Source organism: Sceloporus occidentalis, unplaced genomic scaffold (assembly GCF_023333645.1).
Source record: "Sceloporus occidentalis isolate IW3139 unplaced genomic scaffold, rSceOcc1.0.p SCAF_37, whole genome shotgun sequence".
NCBI lineage: Eukaryota > Metazoa > Chordata > Lepidosauria > Squamata > Phrynosomatidae > Sceloporus > Sceloporus occidentalis.
Genome location: NW_028317017.1, coordinates 4,592,515 through 4,614,457, shown reverse-complemented (window position 1 = coordinate 4,614,457; position 21,943 = coordinate 4,592,515). Strand labels below are relative to the sequence as shown.

Sequence of the window (21,943 nt, the reverse complement as noted above, 5' to 3'; positions counted from 1 at the left end):
ATGCACTAACTCAACTTTTCACAAGAAAGAGGAATTCTATCTCTTTAATAGACCCTATAATATTTATTATATACTTATTATGCAATTATATATTCTATATTTAATGCTACACTATTATGCTTTCTGATTTGATAACCTTTGGTATCTCTACTTTAATATGCAATGCCAGAGTACTGTCTTTTTTCTTACTTGGAAATAATGCCTGTTATTTCTATTAAATGGAGCTGAAACCTTTTGGGGAAAAAAGACAATGGCTTCAGAAAAGGATATTAAATCAAAACCTTTATTTTTACAACTGTCTATTTTCAAGCTTTTTTGATTTTTTCTCTTTTGCTTTCAGCATTATAAGTTTTCCAAATGTCTTTCCCTATGTACAGTGGTAAATGTCAGCTCTGTGATTAAATCCATTTTTCATGTTGGTATGATATATTTGAGAGCATTGTTCCCTATACTCCCTTCTGTCTATTAACAGCAGGCTTGCTCGAATAAACTTATGGCCAATTTTAGTAAGGTCACGTCAGGTTGACTATCTGGCAAGGGTTGCAGTTGAAGGACATTGGTGTCTTTCTCTATAGTCCAGCTAGAGACTCGCATGTATATGTGTGTATATTTGTATTTCTTAGTGCTTTATAGTTTGCAGTATAAAAAAAAAAGGAGGTGGTATTTTCAAGATGTCTACCATATCAGTGAAATAACTTAATTCTTGGTTATTGACTCTTTCAGTATAATTTGTGAGAGTTGCCTGAGACCCTTTTTAATCTAACACTATAAAATGAGACTTTAAATTTGCTTCAGTGAGGCTCTCTGTTTTCTTTCTTCCCTCACTGTGAATATCATGACTCTCACATTAACCCCTTAATGACCTTGGCCGGTTCAGGACCGTCATGGAAAAACAGTCACTTAATGACCTTTGACGGTCCTGAACCGTCAAAAAATTAAATAAGCTTAGAAAGTGATCAACGATCACTTTCTTCGCTTAAACGGCGTAACTGTAATGCCTCGATGTCGAGGCATTCAGTAACGCCGAGATCAGCATCGGGGGCCATGTCTGGCCCCTCCCTGGAGCGTCAACAGCCCCCAAACAGCTGTGTGGGGCAAAGATGGCATAAATAAGCTGGTTGGGGTACTGACAAGCTGGGGGCAAAGATGGCACAAATAGGCTGTTTGGGGCTTAGGATGGCACTGATAAGCTCCCTGGGGCAAAGTCACTCACAAGCTGTTTGAGACAAAGGTGGCCTGTTTAGGGCACTGTGGGACATGTTGCTTGGTGAAGTTGGGTGGCCCGAGGGCAATTTTCACTAGAAACACTATTTCTGGTTATGCCCCTGTCACCAGGCTCTCCATCTCGTTATGTGCACAATTTGAGACACTTTAGTAAAGTAAAATAACATTCAGCATATGGAAAAAATTTTAACTTTCAATTACAAAAAACAGATCTCCTAGTTTTGTAAAAAATTGATTCTGGTGCAACCAAAGAAATTGAATTTTTTGTAATTAAGAAACCCTAACATAATAACTTTAGAGGGTAAATCACATTCATTATTTTCTTTATTAATGTAACTTTATTGATATTATGAATTGCTACTAATCCCATTTTTGTGATACATTGGTCATACATATATTTTATGTACGCACTGTGTACATGTTATCTCTTAGGAGTTTTCCAAATGTAATAATGTAGGGATAATAAAGTCATATAAAACATATAGACTGCCAAAACAGACAGACTGATATATATTTTAGGGTTTGTCCGTGTGAGTAAAGCTTTATAGTCAATCTCCTATAGAAGTACTAATAATACAGTCTGCAACGTTACTCACAGTGACAGCTTTATTTATTGCATAGAGGTTTTGTACATCTTATTTTGAAAGAACCTTTCAGGCTATTTATAGCATAAATAGGTAGAACAGTCTTCCAGCAGAGGTGGTAGAAGATAATACTGTCAGAGAATTTAAACATGCATGGGTCAGGATGGGACTGGGATGTCCTGCCAACAAGTAGCTCTCTGAATATCATTGAACTGCCTCTCAGCCTTACTGTACCCAACCAAAATGATTGCTACAAACATAAAAGTGTAGTGGAACGGCCACTAGAGCCTTAGGACCTAATGGCTACCAGTTTAAATTCTCTGATGTGGTATCTGAAATAGCTACCATTGAAATTAAATGACTATTACAAAGACGAAAACAAAATACTTGCTACTGCAAACTCTGGTAGGAAAATAGCCGTCTCCGTAGGAGTTTTAGTTCTCATCTTAGAGGGTCTGCCCTAAGGACATCTTAAGGACACATAAGTACTTAAGTGCAAATCCTGCATTGGAAGGAAGAGAAAGAAGTCTCATTTTCTAACCCCAACAACTACAGAATGTTTTATTAAATAAATGTACCGGTATGTATGCAATAAATAGCACGTTAATATGCATGAATCTGCATGTTCCAGAAAGTATTGTCCATGCCAGGGCCGGCCCGACAATGGAGCCAGTTGGGGCAACTGCTCCAGGCGGCACTTTGCCGCCCCAAGCCCCTTTTTATAAAGCGGAAGAGAGAGAGAGAGAGAGAGGGGCGCCGAGTGGTTTTCCCTTACCAAGTTGTCAGTACCTGCTCGGCGCCCCTCTCTCCTCTGCGAGCCCTCTAGCTCGGTCTCGTGCTGGCTTGTAATGCTGAGCGCCAGAAGATGACGTCATTTCCGGTGCTCAGCATTACAAGCCGGCACCAAGACCGAGCAGGGAGACTCGCCGCAGGACTGCTGAAAGGTAAGTACAAGGGGGGGAGGGTAGATAATGGAGGGGGCGGCAGGGAGGGAGAGGAAGGGTAGATAATGGGGGGGGGCCGCATTTTAAACTTCGCCCCAGGCAGCATTTTGTCTTGGGCCGGCCCTGGTCCACGTTACTAATTAGCATGTGTTATTGGAGAATTTCTCTGTGTGCTGTTGTAAAATGTATAATATCTATCAGAATGATTAACTTCTGGAATTTTCTATTGAATCTTTTTTTAAATTCCTTTGAGATAATTTTATATCACACACATTTTCATTGAAAATGGCTGACATTTTTACTCGCTGATGTCTTGTAGAGGATTGTAGTGATTATACAAACTCAAAGATATTTTACACTACAAACAGTTTGTATCAAAGTGAAAGAAATGTGTACACTTTTCCTTACAACCAGCAAGACGCACCACAAGATTTGGTTAATATCTCTGCTTATAGAGGATCTAGAACAAAAAATAATTACGTTGGACTTCGGTAGGAAAATTACTACAGTTACCTTTGTATATGAACAGATAGATGAACATGAATCAATATACATACAGTATGTAAATATGTGTATGTGTGTATATATATATATATATATATATATATATATTCAGTGTGATGTACTCCTTTCATCGTTGCCTTGTAGAGGGGTCTGCAGAATCCCTTTATGAATTTTCAGGGGGGACAAAGACTTTAAAGGGAATATGATGTCTGAGGTGTCTCCCTTCTCCCTCAACCACTGACTAGTTTGTAAGATCTTTTTTTTTAGTACCAGTATGTGTTAATGTGTGATTTTTTTGTATTTTTTTTTACTGCCTCTTATTGTAACAGCACTATGGAATTGCTGGCGCTATACAAGTAAATGTAATGTAATGTATTACATCTAAACACATTACATTTATTTATATGACCCCAGCAAATTCTGTAGCACTGTTACAATCAGTAAAATAATTTGAAATCACCCACAATATCAAACTAGTAGAGAAGGGGAACTGCGCCCTGCTCTTGTGCACTTACAATCTAGTCGGTGGTTGAGGGGGAAGTGAAACAGTAGGAGAGAACTGCTTGGATGGGGATTAGTTGATATGGTCTGGAAGATCTGTAGAGGTTGTTGTTCATTCAGATGGTTTGATTTGGATGATGGCTGCAGGTTGCATGGGAGGATGTTATTGCAGTCCCTGCAAGTCAGGACCTTGACCAACAGTGTAGAAATCGTCTCCCTGGAATAGTATGTGTGGTAGCCGGGCCAGAGTTCCATAGGTGCGGCTGGGTAAACCCCTGTCCTAAAGATAGTAAAACCAGGGTTTTCCAAATTAGCTCCCTCTCCGTAACCACGTAAGTGTTGCCCATGGGCATAGTGTAGCCAGTTTCAATGATATCATACCTGTAAGAGAGGGAGATATGGTGGAGATTCATACAGGTGGCCAGGTGAGTGGTTGGAGGAAGTCATGAAGACCAGGGATGGATGTCCGGATAACCCAGTATAATTCACTTGGGGTGAGGCCACTGCAGCTACATTTCCAAGCAAACACATTTTCAATAATGTTCAGAAACCACTCAGTTGTCAGATCTAATGTCAGGGTTGATTGACCAGCACATGATTGGGCTGGGCTTGAGAAAATTGGTTGGCTCAACTTGACTTGGGTGTAAGAGCTCGCAATACTGGACTAGTTGAGTCATACTACCTCTTCTTCTGTCATGCAGGTCATGTGGTATCCTTCTGTTTCCCCACATAAAACACTATGTACAGAAAGCCAATTGTTTAACTACTTCTACGATGGCTAGGTGGCTTTGCTCTTCTATTCTGATTACACTTATCTTTCCATATCTTATTGTTGGCAACCATAGAACAAACAATGGAAAATATAATGCATCAAAATTAGATTATTAAATTAAGTGAAATGTTTATACTAGCATTGTTTAGGTGTTTTGAACTAACATTTCAACACATATCTATAAATTAGTAGTAGTAGTACAGGTCAAGTAGGGAGAGCCTCTAGTCAAAGTGGAAACCATGGAAAAAGATGTATAAACACATAGGCTTTCACGACTTCAGAAGTATTTTCTCCAGGATAGGAAATGTAAGAAAATAATAAAATTGTGTGTAAATAAAATGTCATTCTGCCTCTACCCTAAGGGTTCTTTGTATAATTTAAAAAGTCATGCAAGTAATATATTGATGAAAAGCAGTCATTCGAGAATAGAATCTGCTCTTGTATGCATAGGTTTGAAATTGAATAGGAGCAAATTGAATACAGAAATAAGGACAAAGTGGATAGGGATATTGTGTTTATATTTTTTTTATTTTTTATTTTGTCATGACTGTGTTGTGTGATGGCATAAATAATGTAAATAGGGTATATTAGAATAAAGGAAGGGGAACGTGATGTGCAGAACATCAGTAATTTGTTGATGTATCATTATTGGCCAGTCTGGCTGTTGAAATTTGAAGCAGGTAGTGCATTTCTGTGTTAAGGTAAGAATCTTCTACTACACAAAATAGGATATTACTTAAAGCCCAAAGCAAATGTAAAGTGTGCCATTGCTAAGGCTGAGGCAGAGCTGCTGAAAGTTGTCTTTTTATTCACCTGCAAAAGCATTCATTCAAACATAGGGAACGTGACCAGTAGCTATTGTATATTTTTGTCCCTTAGAAATATTAAACATATTTATTTAATGTATAAAACTGTAAAGTTTAGGATCTGGGCAATAGGTAGGTTAAAAGACATTCAGTAATTACATTAGACATACCCACTGAGCTGATACAGCACTTGTGTCACTAACCTAACATTCATTAATAAATTGACAACATCTTGTTAATACCTTGTTTGAAATGGCCATTATCACTACTATTGTAGTAAACTGGAATTGTAGATGTAAATGTTTTCATACCATTAAAAGGTTAAAATATGCACAGTATCTTTTCCTACATCTCACAAATGCCTCTACTGCTTGGGAAGTCAGTGATCTTCAGCATGCTAAGGAAAAAATGCTTTACCCAAGTCTGATAAACCAGAAATATTCATATATTAGGCTTTACCACCGAGGAAGAATTACTTTTACATGTACATTTGTGAACAGAAGAAAATGCTTTTTTAATAGAAGAAAAACATGCAGCTTAATTGGAAACTGATCATTAAGATACACCGTAAATAAATCAATACATAATAGTGATGATTTAAAAAAAAAAATCACATTAACTAATGTAATAGTCCTCCGTTGCTCTTTAAAACAGATACAATTACGATTGATATGGAAATGTAAAAAAAGATCATACTGTATGTGACAACAAATTGGAATCATTTGTTGAATTTCAACATAAATGTAGATACTTGAGAGCATGAGTTCTCTTAATGTAAGTATGGGAACAGCAGAAGGCACCCACTTGGCACACAAAGGGTTAATAGAAACTTTAATGGTACTACAAGGACAAATGTGTCTAAGTTACTTGTTCAAAAACAGAATAATCATTACTGACTGGGATCAATGGTAAGCCAATATGCCTTAGTTCCCTGTGAACAATATTACAAAGAATGGGAAAATGAAGCACTTCAAACCAGAAATGATGATTTTTCATAGCATGTGTCTGTCTATAATTCAAGTTTTTTTAAAAAAAACATATTTTGTTATATCACATCTTAAAAAAACTTGGTGTGATTTTTCTGTATAAACATTTTGTTGACGATCATCTAAACAGTTGACCAACCCCCCTACACTGAAAGGGTTGAGAATAAATGTTTATACCTAGGCTGTGTATGGCAAAGTCAGCAATTTACTGCATTGAAGCAGGGATCAGCCTGTAGAGAGTTAATAATGGCACCCCAGGTAAGAATACCCTTTGGCACCCACTTGTTTTCTGTATTTTATATAGCATTATGCTGTCTATCGTGCTGTTTAAATTAATCATTATTAGAATACCTGGGACTATTCTAAATGAGCATTTTGAGATTTTGAGGCACTTAATAGCCTATTATGAAGATTCTATGTTGTAAGTCACCAAATGCGTTACCCAAATGGCTCTAATACGGAAGGAAACCTTGATTTATCTTTATTTCAAGATACCCAAGATACCCTTGCATTCAAGCAGGCATATCAATCATAACATACTGGTGGCAAAAATACCAATTGGGAGGAATTATATATATATATTATACTGTATTTACTCGATTATAAGATGACCTTGATTATAAGACGACCCCCCAAAATTTGAATATTAATTTTAAAAAATCTGAATATAAGACAACCCTATAAAAAGAAAAAAACCACTTTTTTCATATTTAATAAAAACATTTTTTGTTTTTATTTCCTTTTATTTGCCAACCCGCCCCCCAGTTATGCACATCTGCCCCACGGCTTGCTGCTCTGCCCCCTAGATATGCCTTATACCCCCTTATATGCAACTCAGCCTCCCTAATATGCCACTTTGCCCCCTATTTGCCAATCTACCCCCCTGATATGCCTTATGACCCCCTATATGCCCCCCCAACTTGCTGGTGCTTTTCCTAGACTTGTCTCCTGTGCTCCAGACTCCCTGTGTCAAGTGGGGGCAGCCGGTGGACTTCTGTGCAATGCACGCAGACAACCTCCACAGAGACCCGGAACTTCTGCCAGGGGTTTCTATGACTGACCACCGGAAGGTCACGTCACTCCGGTGCTCCATCTTAGAAGCCCCAGCCGAAGTGTAGCAGCGGAGGTTTTCTGTGCGCATTGCACAGATGTTCTACAACTACCAGGGAGGAGGATCCAGGTCTCCTGCAGCGCCGCGGGGGATCCTACACTCTGGCAGCCGGTGAACATTTGCGCGATGTGCCTAGATAACATCCGCTGCTGCTGGCCAGTACTTCCGCCAGTGCTTGTATGGTGGAGCCACCGGAAGGTCGTGTCACACATGCGCTCCGTCATAGAAGCCCCGGCAGAAGTGCCAGCAGCGGAAGTTGTCTGCGTGCATAGTGCAGAATTTTCCCCAGCTGGCAGAGAGGAGGATACGGGCCCCCTGCAGCTCTGCGGAGGATCTGGATCTTAGTCTTGTAATCAGACCTATATTTGAATATAAGACGAGCATTTGCTCTGAAAAAAACCTTGTCTTATAATAGAGCAAATATGTTATGTTTACAGCAGTGTAGAATAGGAAGGAGTCAGTTCCGGGCTGTGTGATCCTGAGTCCTTGAGATTGGGGAAAAAACTCTGAGAGCCAGGGCCAAACCCTGAGAGTTCCCAGGTTACGATTATTGTGACCTTTATAAAGATGTGATGCACTCACACATCAAACATTCTAAGCTTTTAGAAAAAGGTGGAACATCAGGATAGGAAACAGTGGCAGAGAGATTTAGGTCCCACTTTGGACCTGTCTCCATAGAAAGAATAGACTACTGTCCGTCGCCCCCCTGATTCAGGCAACTAAGACCACCCATGTGATCTCTTAAAAAATAAATAAATAAATATATATATATATATATATATATCCTTTCAGTATTGAACTGAACAAAATGTTATATGAATTGCATATAATAATTCCATTAAAAGGTTTGTGTAGTGAGTTTAATATAGTGATATGTATGGAGTGCGCATTTTAAACATCATTAGAATAATTTTATCCAAACAAACTGTTAATCCTACAACAGCTGAAGGTTGTCATATTCACCTCAATATAAATGAATACTTATATTGACATTGTTGTGTGTCACATTGCCTTCACAAATGCCACTTGACCATTATGGCCTCATTTCTGAGTGATTTTTTTTATACAACTTGATCTGAGGCTGTCTGACTTGGCTCACAACACAAAACCTGCTGTGCTAACAAGCAGAACAGTTCTACTGTTCTAACAATCAATGTAGCAGGAAAACGCAGGGGGGGATTTCCAGATAAATCATCCTCCAGTGTCATGAGAGACAGTGATGGAGTATGGTTAATTACCTTCATTTACAGGAAGAAAAAAAGCAAATGTTTTCTACCTGTATAATTGCAGGTAACTCTAAATACTGGGACAAGAAGGCCCTTGTTTCAAGCCCTGCCCGAGGCTGTCATTGGGTTTTGCATGCCGACGATTGACCTCATACTCTGCCAGTGACCTAGTTGCCTCCTTAAGCGTCAGTTTAAGATCAATGTCCCAGAAGCTTGTTTAAGAGTGTGGCACCCTTCTCTAATGTAAAGCAGAGCAAAGCTTGCACAGAGTCTTCCTGCCAGCATCCATGATTAACATATGCTGACCTCAAGGTAATGTACTCAATGTATATGTAATAAAATGAATTCTCGAACGTTGGAAAATGCGGTTAAACAATTAGCTTGGGTTCACACATTGGAAAGTCAAACAGATTTTACATGGAACGATGTTTCAGTAAAACACAGGCAACCTGCTTTTCTGTTTATACGCTGGTTTAAAACTGGCACATGACCAACAACTATTTCATAAGCCAAGAGGGTTCCTTTGGGACTGATTTAAGACTCACTTGATTGCCATACAAGCTATTTAAGGCAACAGTTTAACTCCTGGGATGACATTTTAATGATTCAGAAGCTCAAGTGACTTGTTTTTGAACTTGAATGGTTTGTAACCATGCACCGTTTAAGTGACCTCTGTACGATGTAGAGATTTGCATAATACAAGTTTATGTTCTTGGAAAGCAACATCGTTGGAAAAACTGTAATCTAAACACTGAGATAAAACTGTTTATAAAAGGCGTGACGAAGACATGTAGTCTAAATGGTTAAATCTTGCTTATGTGGGAGGCACACAATTGAATAGGCCGTTGGCTACACAGCTTGACATTATATATGCATTACAGTGGATCAGAAGAACATTAATGTCCTTAGATCAGCTCATTCGGAGTATAGAATGTGTGCTAGACAGATCTTTTTGTGATAGAACAGATAAGAGGTGTAGAGAGTGTACTGTTGTTGTTGGCTTTGCAGGTAGGGCCAGCAGTTTACGACTTATTCTGGGTATATGGGGAGGCCGTGGAGGGAATGGCACAGTCAGAGCCGGCCTTAGGTGTTCTGGCGCCCTGTGCGGACTACTCCTCTGGCGCCCCCCCATCCCAAAAAAAGAAAGGAATAAAAACTTGTAACAAAACCCCACTCACTATATACTACGCCAAACATTGATGTGGTCTAGGCCTACCACTTAATTGTCTGGCTTAGTAGTAGGGATGCACCGAAACGAATTCTGGACTGAAACCGAAAGTGCAGCATTTACCTGGCCAAAACCGAATATGACCCCCCCAACACCATAAAAAATCTAACACTTTTATTTAAAGTAAGTAACACACCAAAATAGGAGAAAACAATTAAATAATATTATATATATATATATATATATATATAAGTCCAAAAATAGTTACCGGCACTCCAGGGACTTTCCAAATAACCACACAAACAACTTCGTTTTTCAAGTCTATATATATCATATATATATATGATTAACAGCAATCACATTCCTATCATGCCCAGGCATACCCAGATTCCAGGATTTACTCGCAGACTTGGCATGATAGGAGTATGATTGCCCTATCTACCCCTTCTCACTCTCTACTGCCGTATCTACCCCTTCTCACTCCCTTCTCCCTATCTACCCCCTTTCCCCTTTCTCACTCCCTTCTCCCTATATACGCCCTCTTAACTATCTACCCTTTCCCTCTTTGAAGTTCACTTACCTTTCAGGAGTCCTGCGGTGGGGGTGCAAGGCCTCTGTCTCCCAGCTCTGCCACTGTATGGAACAGTATAGAATGATGGGAGTTATGATGTACTTTTAAAGCATAATTAGATCATGAAAAAGACATTGGAAATGGTACAGCATAACACCCATCACTCTCACACACTTACCAGTCCACACGCATACCAATCCACACGCATACCAATCCACACGCATACCAATCCACACGCATTCCAATCCACACGTATATACCAATCCACACGTATACACTCATCCACACATATATACCAATCCACACTTACCAATCCACACTTACCAATCCACACACACATACCAATCCACACACACATACCAATCCACACGTATACCAATCCACACGTATACCAATCCACACGTATACCAATCCACACATATATACCAATCCACACATATATACCAATCCACACATATATACCAATCCACACATATATACACTAATCCACACACATACCAATCCACTCTCACTGAATGCTTTCCTACCTTTCCTCTTTTCTCCTTACAGCTCCTTTTCCTCCTCTTCGTTCTTCTTCTTCAGTTCTTCTGTCTTCTGTCTTCTTCCGGGTCAGAGGGCACGGACAGCGGTGGGCGCGGCTTCAGTGTTGTGCGCCGGGATCTGACAACAAACCCCGGCGCACAGCAGCTGTTGCCGCGCGGATCACAAGGGAGCGGTATCGGAGGTCTTTAACAGACCTCCGGCTCCCTTGAGTGATGTTAAGCCGGGTTCAAGGGAGATCCTTGAACCGGCTTAAAATCACTCAAGGGAGCCGGAGGTCTGTTAAAGACCTCCGATACCGCTCCCTTGCGAGCCTGATGAGCGGCACCGGGTGCCGCTTGCCCCCGCCGCTGGGTAAGCTGCTGGCGGCAGCGGTACGCTACGGTGGCGGCGGCGCCCCCTGGAGTGTGGCGCCCTGTGCGGTCGCACAGGTCGCACACCCCAAAGGCCGGCCCTGGGCACAGTGGGCCAGCAGATGAGCAGAACATGAAAATTAATCTGAGAGAGGTTTTCGGGATGGAATTGGAGTGGGAGAAGGGGAGGCCAGTTAGTAAGGAGTTGCAGTAATCCAGATGGGATAGCAAGGGGGAATTAGTATTTTAGTAGTCTCTTGTTTGAGAAAAGACAAATTTGAGAGATATTTTCAAGTGAATGTGGCAAGACTTGGTGAGCCATTTGATGTGAGGTGTAGAGCAGAGAGCATAATCAAGGGTAACACAAAGGCAGTGAACAAAGGCTGGTGGGTCAATTGTTGATGGAAACATAAGGCGTTGTGAATACAGGAGGTTGGGAAATAACCAGAAGCTCTTGGAGATGTTGAGCTTCGGGTAGTGAGATGCCACCCAAGATGCAATTTCAGAGAGCTTTGTTATTGATGTCATTAGAATGAATGGTTTGCACAAGGACACGAGAGTTGTTTAGTGTTAATAGATGGGACAGCAGCCTAATTTCCAGAGAGACAAGTAGGTAAGACTTTTGCTTTAAAAGCAAATAACCATTTGAACTACATACCTCATAATAAAGAATAAGGCCTATGTATTTGTTATAATGGAACCGAGAAAATCAACAAAGACATACCGTATTTGCTCGATTATAAGACGACCCTGATTATAAGACGACCCCCCAAAATCTGAATATTAACTTAGGAAAAAAAGAAAAAGCCTGAATATAAGACGACCCTAAAGGAAAAAAGTTTTACCAGTAAATGTTAATTCATGTAAACTATTTTTTTTAATAAAAGCTATGATTGAGAAAAATATTTTTTTTGTTTTTATTTCTTGTATTTTCCAACCTGTCCCCCAGTTACGCACATCTGCCCCCAGGCTTGCCACTCCAATATGGCACTGTGGCCCATGATATGCCTTTTTGGCATATAGGGAGGTATAAGGCATTTCAGGAGGCAGAGTGGCATTAAGGGAGTTAAAAGGCATTTTATAGAGCACTCTGCCTCCAGAAATGCCTTATACCCCTATATGCCACTCTGGCATTTAGGGGGTTAAAATGCATATTATGGGGCAGAGTGGCATATAGGTGTATAAGGCATTTCAGGAGGCAGAGTGCTCTATTAAATGCCCCCTTAACGCCACTCCAGAAATGCCCTATGCCCCCATTTAACACACACACACACACACACACACACACTCTCCCCTCCCCTCCCCTCTCAGCCCTCTCTTACCGGTGCTTCCAGCCGGGGCAGCGGGTTGACGTCGCCTTCTGCTGCAGCCGGAAGGAGGTGGAGTTGGCAGCGGGGGTTTGTATCCGTCCATCGCGTATACTTTCCCCGGCTGTCAGAGATCAGAGTTCCCCGCACCGGTGCGGGGAACTCTGATCTCTGACAGTCGGGGAAGGTTTGCGCGACGGACGCAGACAACCCCCGCTGCTAGCCACACCTCCTTCCGGCTGCAGCGGACGTTGTCTACGCGGATCGCGTAGACGTCAACCCGCTGCCCCGGCAATACAGCAGGAAGCACCGGTAAGTGTGTGTATGATGGGGGGTGGGGGGTGAGACAGGAGGATCCAGGTCCCCTGCAGCGGTGCGGGGGATCTGGATCTTAGTCTCCTAATCAGACTCTATTTGAGGTCTGATTAGAAGACGACCCCGATTAGAAGACGAGGGGTATTTTTCAGAGCATTTGCTCTGAAAAAAACCTCGTCTTATAATCGAGCAAATACGGTAATTTGAAAGAAAGCTTTACAGAGATTCTGCCAGTAGCATAGTTGCCCCAAGGCTAATAGGCAATGACTCGGTGTATCAACAGAGCCATAATCCCTGCCTGCTCTTTGAATGCATATAGCACATTATTATTATTATAATTTTTTTTTATTTTTTTAAAGCCAGAAATGTATAAAACGTAAATGTAGAGGTGTATTCTAATCGACCTAGGGTGAAAAGTCTAGAGGGGCAGCGACCCCTGTGCTGCATTACTTGGAACAGAACACCATGAATGAGAAGTCTCCCTGGTGCATCTTTGCTATCTGGGCTGCTAACCAGCCAATTTATATATAAAATGACATAAGAAATATATATATTCCCACTTATCCTAAACTGTATTAACCCTTTAGGCATCATGCATGTTGCTCTCATCTGTGGTATTTTATTAATGTTGGGTTTAGTTAGCTACCATCTGGAAGTAAAAGGCATAGCATTATGAAAAAAATCTTAATTGCATATAAATCATTTATACATTTACAAATATGCAGCATACATATTTAGAAGTACTGCAGCACCATGTGCAATTAAAAAAAATCATGGTTGCCTTTGGTAGGGAGATATTCTCATGCTGTGCAATTCTATTATCGGGGAGAATTTACAGCATACTGAAGCATTAATTTTATGGGGTTACTGTCCTTATCTGAACTATTAACTCCTCATTTACTAGTTGGTTTTAGCCAAAAGTAAAAATTGCACCTGTGTGACTTAATATATCAGACATAATCAATGGCCTATGTCAAAGTAGTGAAGCTGTGTACCTGGATGTGGTGAGGGGTAAGGTACGTGCCCCTAGCCCCATGTATAGCCACCCACCAATAACAACCCCCCACAACAAAAGTATCCCTGCTTGTACTCAACTGAAATATTGAGGGTATGCCGATCAATACACAGTATTCCAAGGAGCTACCAGATTCCGGTATGATTTATAGCAGCTAATCAGGTACAAAAAAAATCTAATCAAAATGGAAAATGACAATCATGGGTATACTGTCTATGCTTTCTAATGCTGACGGGTATTCATTTGTGCAGGCAGAAATCATGTTTAAAAGGACTATAGTCAAAAACTCTGTGCATGAACAGAATGCCAGATTATTTTTAAACCCCAGCTGCTAATGAAAACTGTCAGTCATGATTAAATATACAACCCTTCAGTAAATTATGTCACTTAAAATCTGTAGCACATTCAGAGTTCTGTTGAATGGAAGCTGAATGTTTATTGTTCATGATCTTCCTCCTGTTGGTTGCAATATGTGGCCAAGAATACTTGCATACTGGTGGCTAATTGTGAAGGACTGTGTTTTTTTCCTGATTATTATTATTATTTATCCCAATAAATCGTTTTAGTGCCTTCATGATTAGAAAGAAGCTCATAACTCCCCTGACCAAGCCTTCTCCAACCAGTCTCCCTTTTGCTTGTTATTCCATGGTTGAGAGATTCTGGATCTGTCCTTACACTCTACTGGGCTACAGAGCCGGACTGGGGATAAAAGTGACCCTGAAATTTGAATGACTTTTGTGCAGCCTCCTGCTGGACACATGTAGCCACAAACTACGCTCTTACGATCTGGCAGCATATGGATGTGTATTTCCAGATGGCTGCCACACACTGAAGGACCAGATCTGCTGCATGAGCAGCAGTAAGGGCAAGTGTGTAGTGCCATCAAATACTAGCCCTCTTGACATACTGGTTATGTTAGAATTGTGCTGCATCTTCTCAAATCCTTATTGGTTATACCAGTATTGTTTACCTGAAGGATAATAAATGCTTTTCAGACACAAAGATGTAGGGTCTGACTCCTGGACAATATTAAAAAAGGGTTCTAATTCACTAGATGCTAGGCACTAATGTACTCCCTGTCAATATTATTATTAGAATTTCTGAGATAATGGATGAGTTGTCTCATGTGTTCTAGTGTTTGTGATAAGTAACAACTTCAATGTATGGCTGTATGATCTGCATAGCTTACCGCAAGAAAATTAGACCACAAACTATTTCTAATGGGTCCCAATATACAGCTGTTATATGTTCTTTCTCATTTAAATGCTCAAACATAACATTTTTAAAAGCAATAAAACTGGGGAAATAAGGAAAGCCAAGTGCCTCCTGGCCCCTGCACCCCCCCCCCGTATGTACGCAAGGTCTACTGAGGATGTTTTCAGGGGTGACAGTCAGTGCTCTCCCAGTCCAGGTGCCCCAAGCAGCTGCCTAAGCTGCCTGACATTAAGACTGGTCCAGGTTTGTTCAGGTAACACATTCCTGGTCTGTTGAAGTTATATTGCATATTCTGCAGATCTCATATCACTTGGAAACATTCCAGGCACTTATTTTTGGATGACTGTGTTACTATAGATAGAAAGATACTTGTGAGGTTGATAATGAGTTTGTTGTGGAAGAAAAGTGTTTAATTGATTCTCTTTTTTTATGATTGTCTCTAAATAATACTCAGAGCATGATATTCTTTTAATATTGTTGAAGCCCATTGATATCCAAATTATAGCCTCATTTGAGGCATGAATTGGCCACAAATTGGACCTGCCATTAGCATACTTGGGGGACACTCCTGGTTCCTGGGTATCTGGGGCCAAGGCTTTGACATGTTCCACCCACCCCTACTAGATTGCTAAATTCAGCTGTTTCTGAAAATAGCTAAAACATAGTCCTTTTCACCTAGATGAAATCAACGCATAAAAAAAAAATCTATTTTTGCAGTCACGTTTCAAGAAATGCTGCACGAAGCACAACATTAGCTAACGTTTCTACAAGCGTATTGCAAAATGTTCGATTATTATTATCAAGAAGAACATTTGTCAAGGTAAAAGAAATTATTTTTCGAATCTTTTTCGCAGACAGGCATGCTGATAAGTCACTATGTTTTTCAGTTTTTCAAACTAGAAGCAATCATGGAGGCTTTAAATACAGCCAGGCTCATATAACAAATGCAAACCAGGAGTCTCAGGAGGAGACATGCTCTTGACATAATAGAGAGCAACGGTTAATACTTTCCTCTACTGTAGGATTTTGCTTTTCTCTGAACATCAAATGTTGCTTTAAGTGCAATATAATGTGCTGCTTAGGAAAGCTTTTTTCCTCTTCTGAAGAATGTATTGATTTTCATGGTGTACAATTTACTAGTACATGACTTATTCTTTGGCTAAGGTGCTCCGACATAAAAAAAAATAGAACAAGCATTTCAAAGTGTGAATCTGTAGCCTCTATGGCATTGCTTTTTAACACCTGGCATTATTTTTCTCAGTCCCACAAATGGGCCAGAGGCAAGACCCAGAACTTTTACATTCACTGCAGATTGAACAATTTGAGATTGTTTGATCTCCTAAAACTACTGGAATGCTGTAGTATCATATAACATAAAAAGAAGTATGTGTCCATTGAGGCTGCTTACTAAGCAGTCGTTCCATCTAGAAGGGTAAAGACAGACACTTGCTTTTCGATTGGCAGGTTATTAAATCTCATATGGGAGATTTGAAGGCAGAGCTGCAGTTCTGATATCAAATACATGGATCCTAGCAACATACAATAACACATCATCACCTTTCTGGACATGGTAACTCACCTCCAACTGAACAGTAGTAGTTGTCAAAAATATTTTTGTTCTCTTTCTCAAACCATCAGGAGACACAGCAGTACGGGACAGGGATGTCTACATGTGGGCTTGTTGATGTTTGTTATTGGCTGGTCCATCAGTAGTAGATATTAAGTTTCTTCAAAATGGTTAAATATGGTTTTTATCCTGAGAAATTCATACATCTCCAGGAGGATTGACCCAATGCTAGGCAAATAGGGACCATACAAGTTTCCATGATTAGCTTACTGCCCTGCTTAAAGATTACAACATCCTCAAGAATACACCACAAACACACCCTTGCCGTTCACTTTAATCTGGCCCAGAGCACAATTAGTTGTTAAATATTGAACTTTGGGAAGCCAATAAGTCCATTTTGGTATAGCTTTTAATTGTGTTCTCTCTTCTAGATAAATATAAACAGTGATGGGGTATGCGTTTGCTGTGATATGCAACATCACACATCTGGTTGCAGTAACCCTGGCGAAACTCTGAAGCTGAACCCTTTGCAAGAATGCAGTGCTGTAAGACTGACCCTCAAGGTAGGTCACATCTAATCCTGGTACAGAATACGGACCGAATCTGAATCCAAAAATGTGTATATTCTGCTACAATCTCACACTGACATTATTTTATTGCTGTATGTTTGCAATGTCAGCTTAATGCATACATTAAAAACCCCAACCAGCGTAAAGTACAATATTATAAAAATTTATATTTGCATTCCATATAATATGCTCATTTAAAAATAGTTTTGTCCTCTTCTGTCGAAGATTAAAGTTTACTAGCTTTACTAACTACTTTGTATATCAATAGGAACATTTCTGAACTTGTATAACCATTATATTAAAATAATATATCAATAGTTGCTGCAAACTATCAGCAGCATCTATTAATACCAAATAAGACAATATGTACCAATTTCTCTTTTTTTTTTTTTTTGCCAAATTTCTTTCTAACTGGGAAGTGATTATCTGCACCTGCATGCAATGCAGCTGTGATAAATGAGACAGTACAGCACTATAACAATGATGTAATGGCCTATAATAAACCAAGGGAAAATCCATGTGCAAACTTCAGTGCCTATTCCAAACTTTACAATGGCAGTGGTAGTACGTGAACAGAAAAAATCTCAATGCCAATTTTAAAAACATGTGTCTGCAGAGACCCTATGGAGTATTTGTCTTGAAAATTGTCAACTATTATTATTTCTAAGGAGTTTGTGTGTGTATGTGTATATGTATATATATGAAATGAGAATCATTGGAATAAAATGAATTAATACATTTTTGTATATATAGGTATATCTTAGGCAGGCCCAGGCTGAAACCATGGTGTTAAAGTGCTTATTATTTAGGGGGGTGGGTTGCAAACAATTGTTAGAAATGTTTAGTTACTTATAAAGAACAGGTAAGTACATAGGTAGTTTTTAAATGTTTTATCTGTGTGGAAGAGTGAGCTATCAATATTGTCGCACCCATTTACTACTTTCATGACGAGTGTCCACTGACGGTCACCTTGTCTTGTATATAGGCAGTTTCTTTGTTAGTGCAAGGCAGTAAGTTGGTATGATAGCCCATCATTACTGCACAACAGTCTTTTTCTGCAAAAGCCACATAAAATGGGAAATCGGACAGACATTCAGCTCAAGCCAGGCTCACTTCAGCTTTGTGACAAATCATTGCATTGTAAAATACAACCAATGTAGGTTAAGTGGGAATTCCTCAAAAGCTGATCTTATCCATCAACCAACAAAAATGATACAAAAATAAGAGGATCCCACCAAGAAAAATAATCACTGTAGTGTTTGTTGTTTCCAACATTTTAGAAGCTTTTGACATTTGCATTCGATACAGTTAATGAATTAACTGCTGAGCTTATAATTTATGTTATGATGTGAAACCTGTGATAACAAAGGTTATACAAACATATACATATTTAACACCCTCTCAATTATAAGGGGCTTCTGATTTTCTTCAGTCTTCTGCTAATCCAGTATTTGCCAAAAAAAACAGCTCATGCCTTTTATAAAAGGATTATTCCTATTAAGTATGCTACAGAATTTACAGGTTGTGTTCTTCCTTGACAAACAGTAAAAAGAAAACACAGAGAGAAAACAGGATAAGTGAAACCATAGGGGACTGGTATAAGATTATACACTTATCTATGACGCAAAATGGAAATCACCCACAATGTCATATCTCCTAAATTCTCTAATGCTGAAGGAGAAGATGGATCAAAGACTATCCGCAAGATGAAGCTCGCTCATTCCACTGCCCACGTCATTTTTCCCACCTGAACGATGATGGACATTCAAGGAGTCTGGGCAATTATGTGAAAGGAATGGCATTTAGGAATTAAGGAGGTGCAGCATGAAAATATTTAATGGACAACCCCCCAGCCAAGGAAATTTTTGGGGGCATTAATGGCTTTTCGCACATCCCCAGTTGGCATGTCATTTATGCAACTTTGTTGTGCTGATCCAATTTAAGATGATTACAATACCTTAATTTAATGGTTAGGCTAATATAGGGAGATTAATATTATCCGTCTCTAAAGGAAGTGTCAGTTTTTGGCAGACGTTTTGGCAGATTACACTAGTAATGCCTTTTTCTTGGCTACAAATCAAAGGCATCCTAGTCTTCATTTCTATGAAGCCAGGATGCGTTTACATATAGATTTTTACCATTAACACCATATGCTAATTTTCCCAAAACACCCTACTGTAGGGTAAAGTTCAATTACCTTTATTAATGTCAGCTTCCTTTTTTTTATTTTATTTATAGTGAATATCTATTGCTCTATTTCAGCTTGTCTTCTACTAGAATGTATGACACAAAAATCTCAAGCAGTGGCTACCAAACACACAATTAGTTTTCAGATATCAATTTATACATTGTATAGAATATTGTAAAGGTTAGTGGAGAGTCTGTATTGTAAGGTTCAGTAATTGTAGATAATTCTTCATAAAACCTTGTTTCCAGTAGAACACCTAAAGAGGGAGTAAAGGAAATTAAAAAATGTCTAAAAAAAAGATTTATACCGAAATTATTTTATAACAATTTATATACCAATGCAGCATTTTGAATAATTTTATACAAAATATAAAACATGTCTTGATTTAGTGCTGGTAGGATTGTGTCTTTTTTCAAATTATTACAAATAATTATACAACGGTTTATTCATTGAATAAGGGGTTGGCAAGAGAGTCTGCACTTTTATCCGACTGACTTTAATATACATAATTATAAAAGTCCAATCCCAGCAAGCTTTTGCTCCCGGAATAGATAATACATACTTATATCGGTGAGAGTCACGTCACTAGTGCTGCCATCTCACACTTTAGTGAATAAACACAACTGTGTCTGTATGTTGAGTGTAGTGTCCACGACAATGGCTGTGGAGGCATGTAGTCCGTAAAGGACACGGTAAAATGTTTTTCACATAGGAAGTTGTTGCTTACTTCTGCATGCACAAACATTGTTTGTACCCCAAGAACATATACTGATGCTCATTGTTTGAGTCTGAGGACTGCCTTGGAAGGTCTTGGGAGTAATTGGCAACAAAGGCAACATAAATACTCATCTAAAGCAGTATGTTGCAGTATTTCATTAGGTTATATAACCTAAGTTATTAATATTTTTGATGATACCCTGTCATGTCCACGTGCTGACAATTTAATCAATGACTCAAAGCCACCATTAGAGAGAGGTACTTAGATATAGTATTTAGAAATCAATGTATTTGTCATCGGTACATTGTTATAAATCGTGGAAAAGTAGCAGGAAATAACTAAAGAAGGTGGTTGCCTTTTCTTACTAATAAAGTAACATAGCAACTTAGGTTCAAAAAAATAAGACCATCAAGTTAGACCCTTCTACCTATCATTCCTGCTTTTGATCCAAAGGAAGGTAACCTCCCCCTCCAAAGTTATCTTTATATATGAAGGGTAACTGAAATTGATAATGGTAAAGGTACACATGAAGTAGTTAGGAATGAACTGATTGAAAACGGGATTTGTCACGGAGCTGGCTAGTCCGACCGACTGCCTCCGCTGTCTTCTGCTCCCTTAGCCTGGGACAACACACTTTCCCCGGTTCCCCAGTCACTAGCCGAGACTCAGTGTAGGGTAAAACCAAACGAAGACTGATTTATTTTGGACACACAGGACTGGATATATCCAGCAAAACACACATTAACATAAAACAAGATATTGGGACACAAACCGCCCCCTTAATCTGCCTCTCAGAGACAACAGGGGCAGTAACGGGATTAACAATACAATAGGTGTGTGTGGGGGGGGGGAGACTGATTTATACAACATTAAACATCAAAGAATGGTGGTCACTCCCTGGTGGCAGATCCTGGCTGTCTGCTGGAGATAATCCCCTCAGCCAGTGATGAGATGATACTGCTGGGGGTAGCCACAGAAGTCTCTACAAACCCAGGGCCCATAGTCAATAGGGAGGAGGCTGGCAGTCAGGCTTCTCCAGTGGCCCCAGTGATGGAGAACAATAATATGGACTCGTTGAACGGGCAAGGAAACATAGGACCAGGAAGTTAAAATAGAGCCAATGGCGGGAGAGCAGGTAAGATGACATCATCGCGACCGGCGCAATAATAGCGTCGTCGCGATGGCAACCAAACAAAACCTCCTGCCTGTGTTACTTCCGCGAATGATGCGGAAGCGCCACACAGGCAGGGGAGGTAATGTAAACAGCCTCCGTGGACATGCAGTGGCGATCGAGTGTTCGACATGCCTGCGGCAGCTCAACCACCAAGTCCTCTCTGCTTGTGTTGCCGCCGCGAGCGACGCGGAAGCGCCACACAGGCAGAAGAGGCACTGGTCGGGCGCTGCGAGCATGTAGCGGCGGATCGTCTCTCCGATTGCTGCTGCTATGCTGCGGCAGCCCGATCAGGGCTGTCAGTGGCTGGGAGGCGTGCCTGTTCGATACGCATGCCCCTCGTGTGCGTGTCGAGCGCACGTCAGTACACGAGGGGGACGTGCGCGAGGAACACCGCGGGACCCCGGCCGGACAGGTAGGTATGACATACACCTTTTTCTCTCGCTTTACGGCAGCATTATGTCTAAATCTGATCATGGAGCTCGTTTAGAAACAGCAGGTACATGGAAAAAGTGTTGGTTGTATGTCCTGGCACCAATGTGTAACACATTTGTGCCAGGACATACAACCAACACTTTATCAAGTGGC

At 40.1% G+C, this 21,943-nt stretch overlaps 1 protein-coding gene across 1 annotated transcript in view; it reads left to right on the top strand.

The window, feature by feature from the left end:
* LOC149297761 (protein ENTREP2-like) overlaps window positions 1–21,943 on the top strand; it is a 337,214-nt gene that overhangs the window by 230,818 nt on the left and 84,453 nt on the right. Inside the window, exon 4 of the mRNA XM_089488325.1 lies at window positions 17,141–17,272. Coding sequence (XP_089344451.1) covers window positions 17,141–17,272 — 132 coding nt within the window. The remainder of the gene's footprint in view (window positions 1–17,140; window positions 17,273–21,943) is intronic.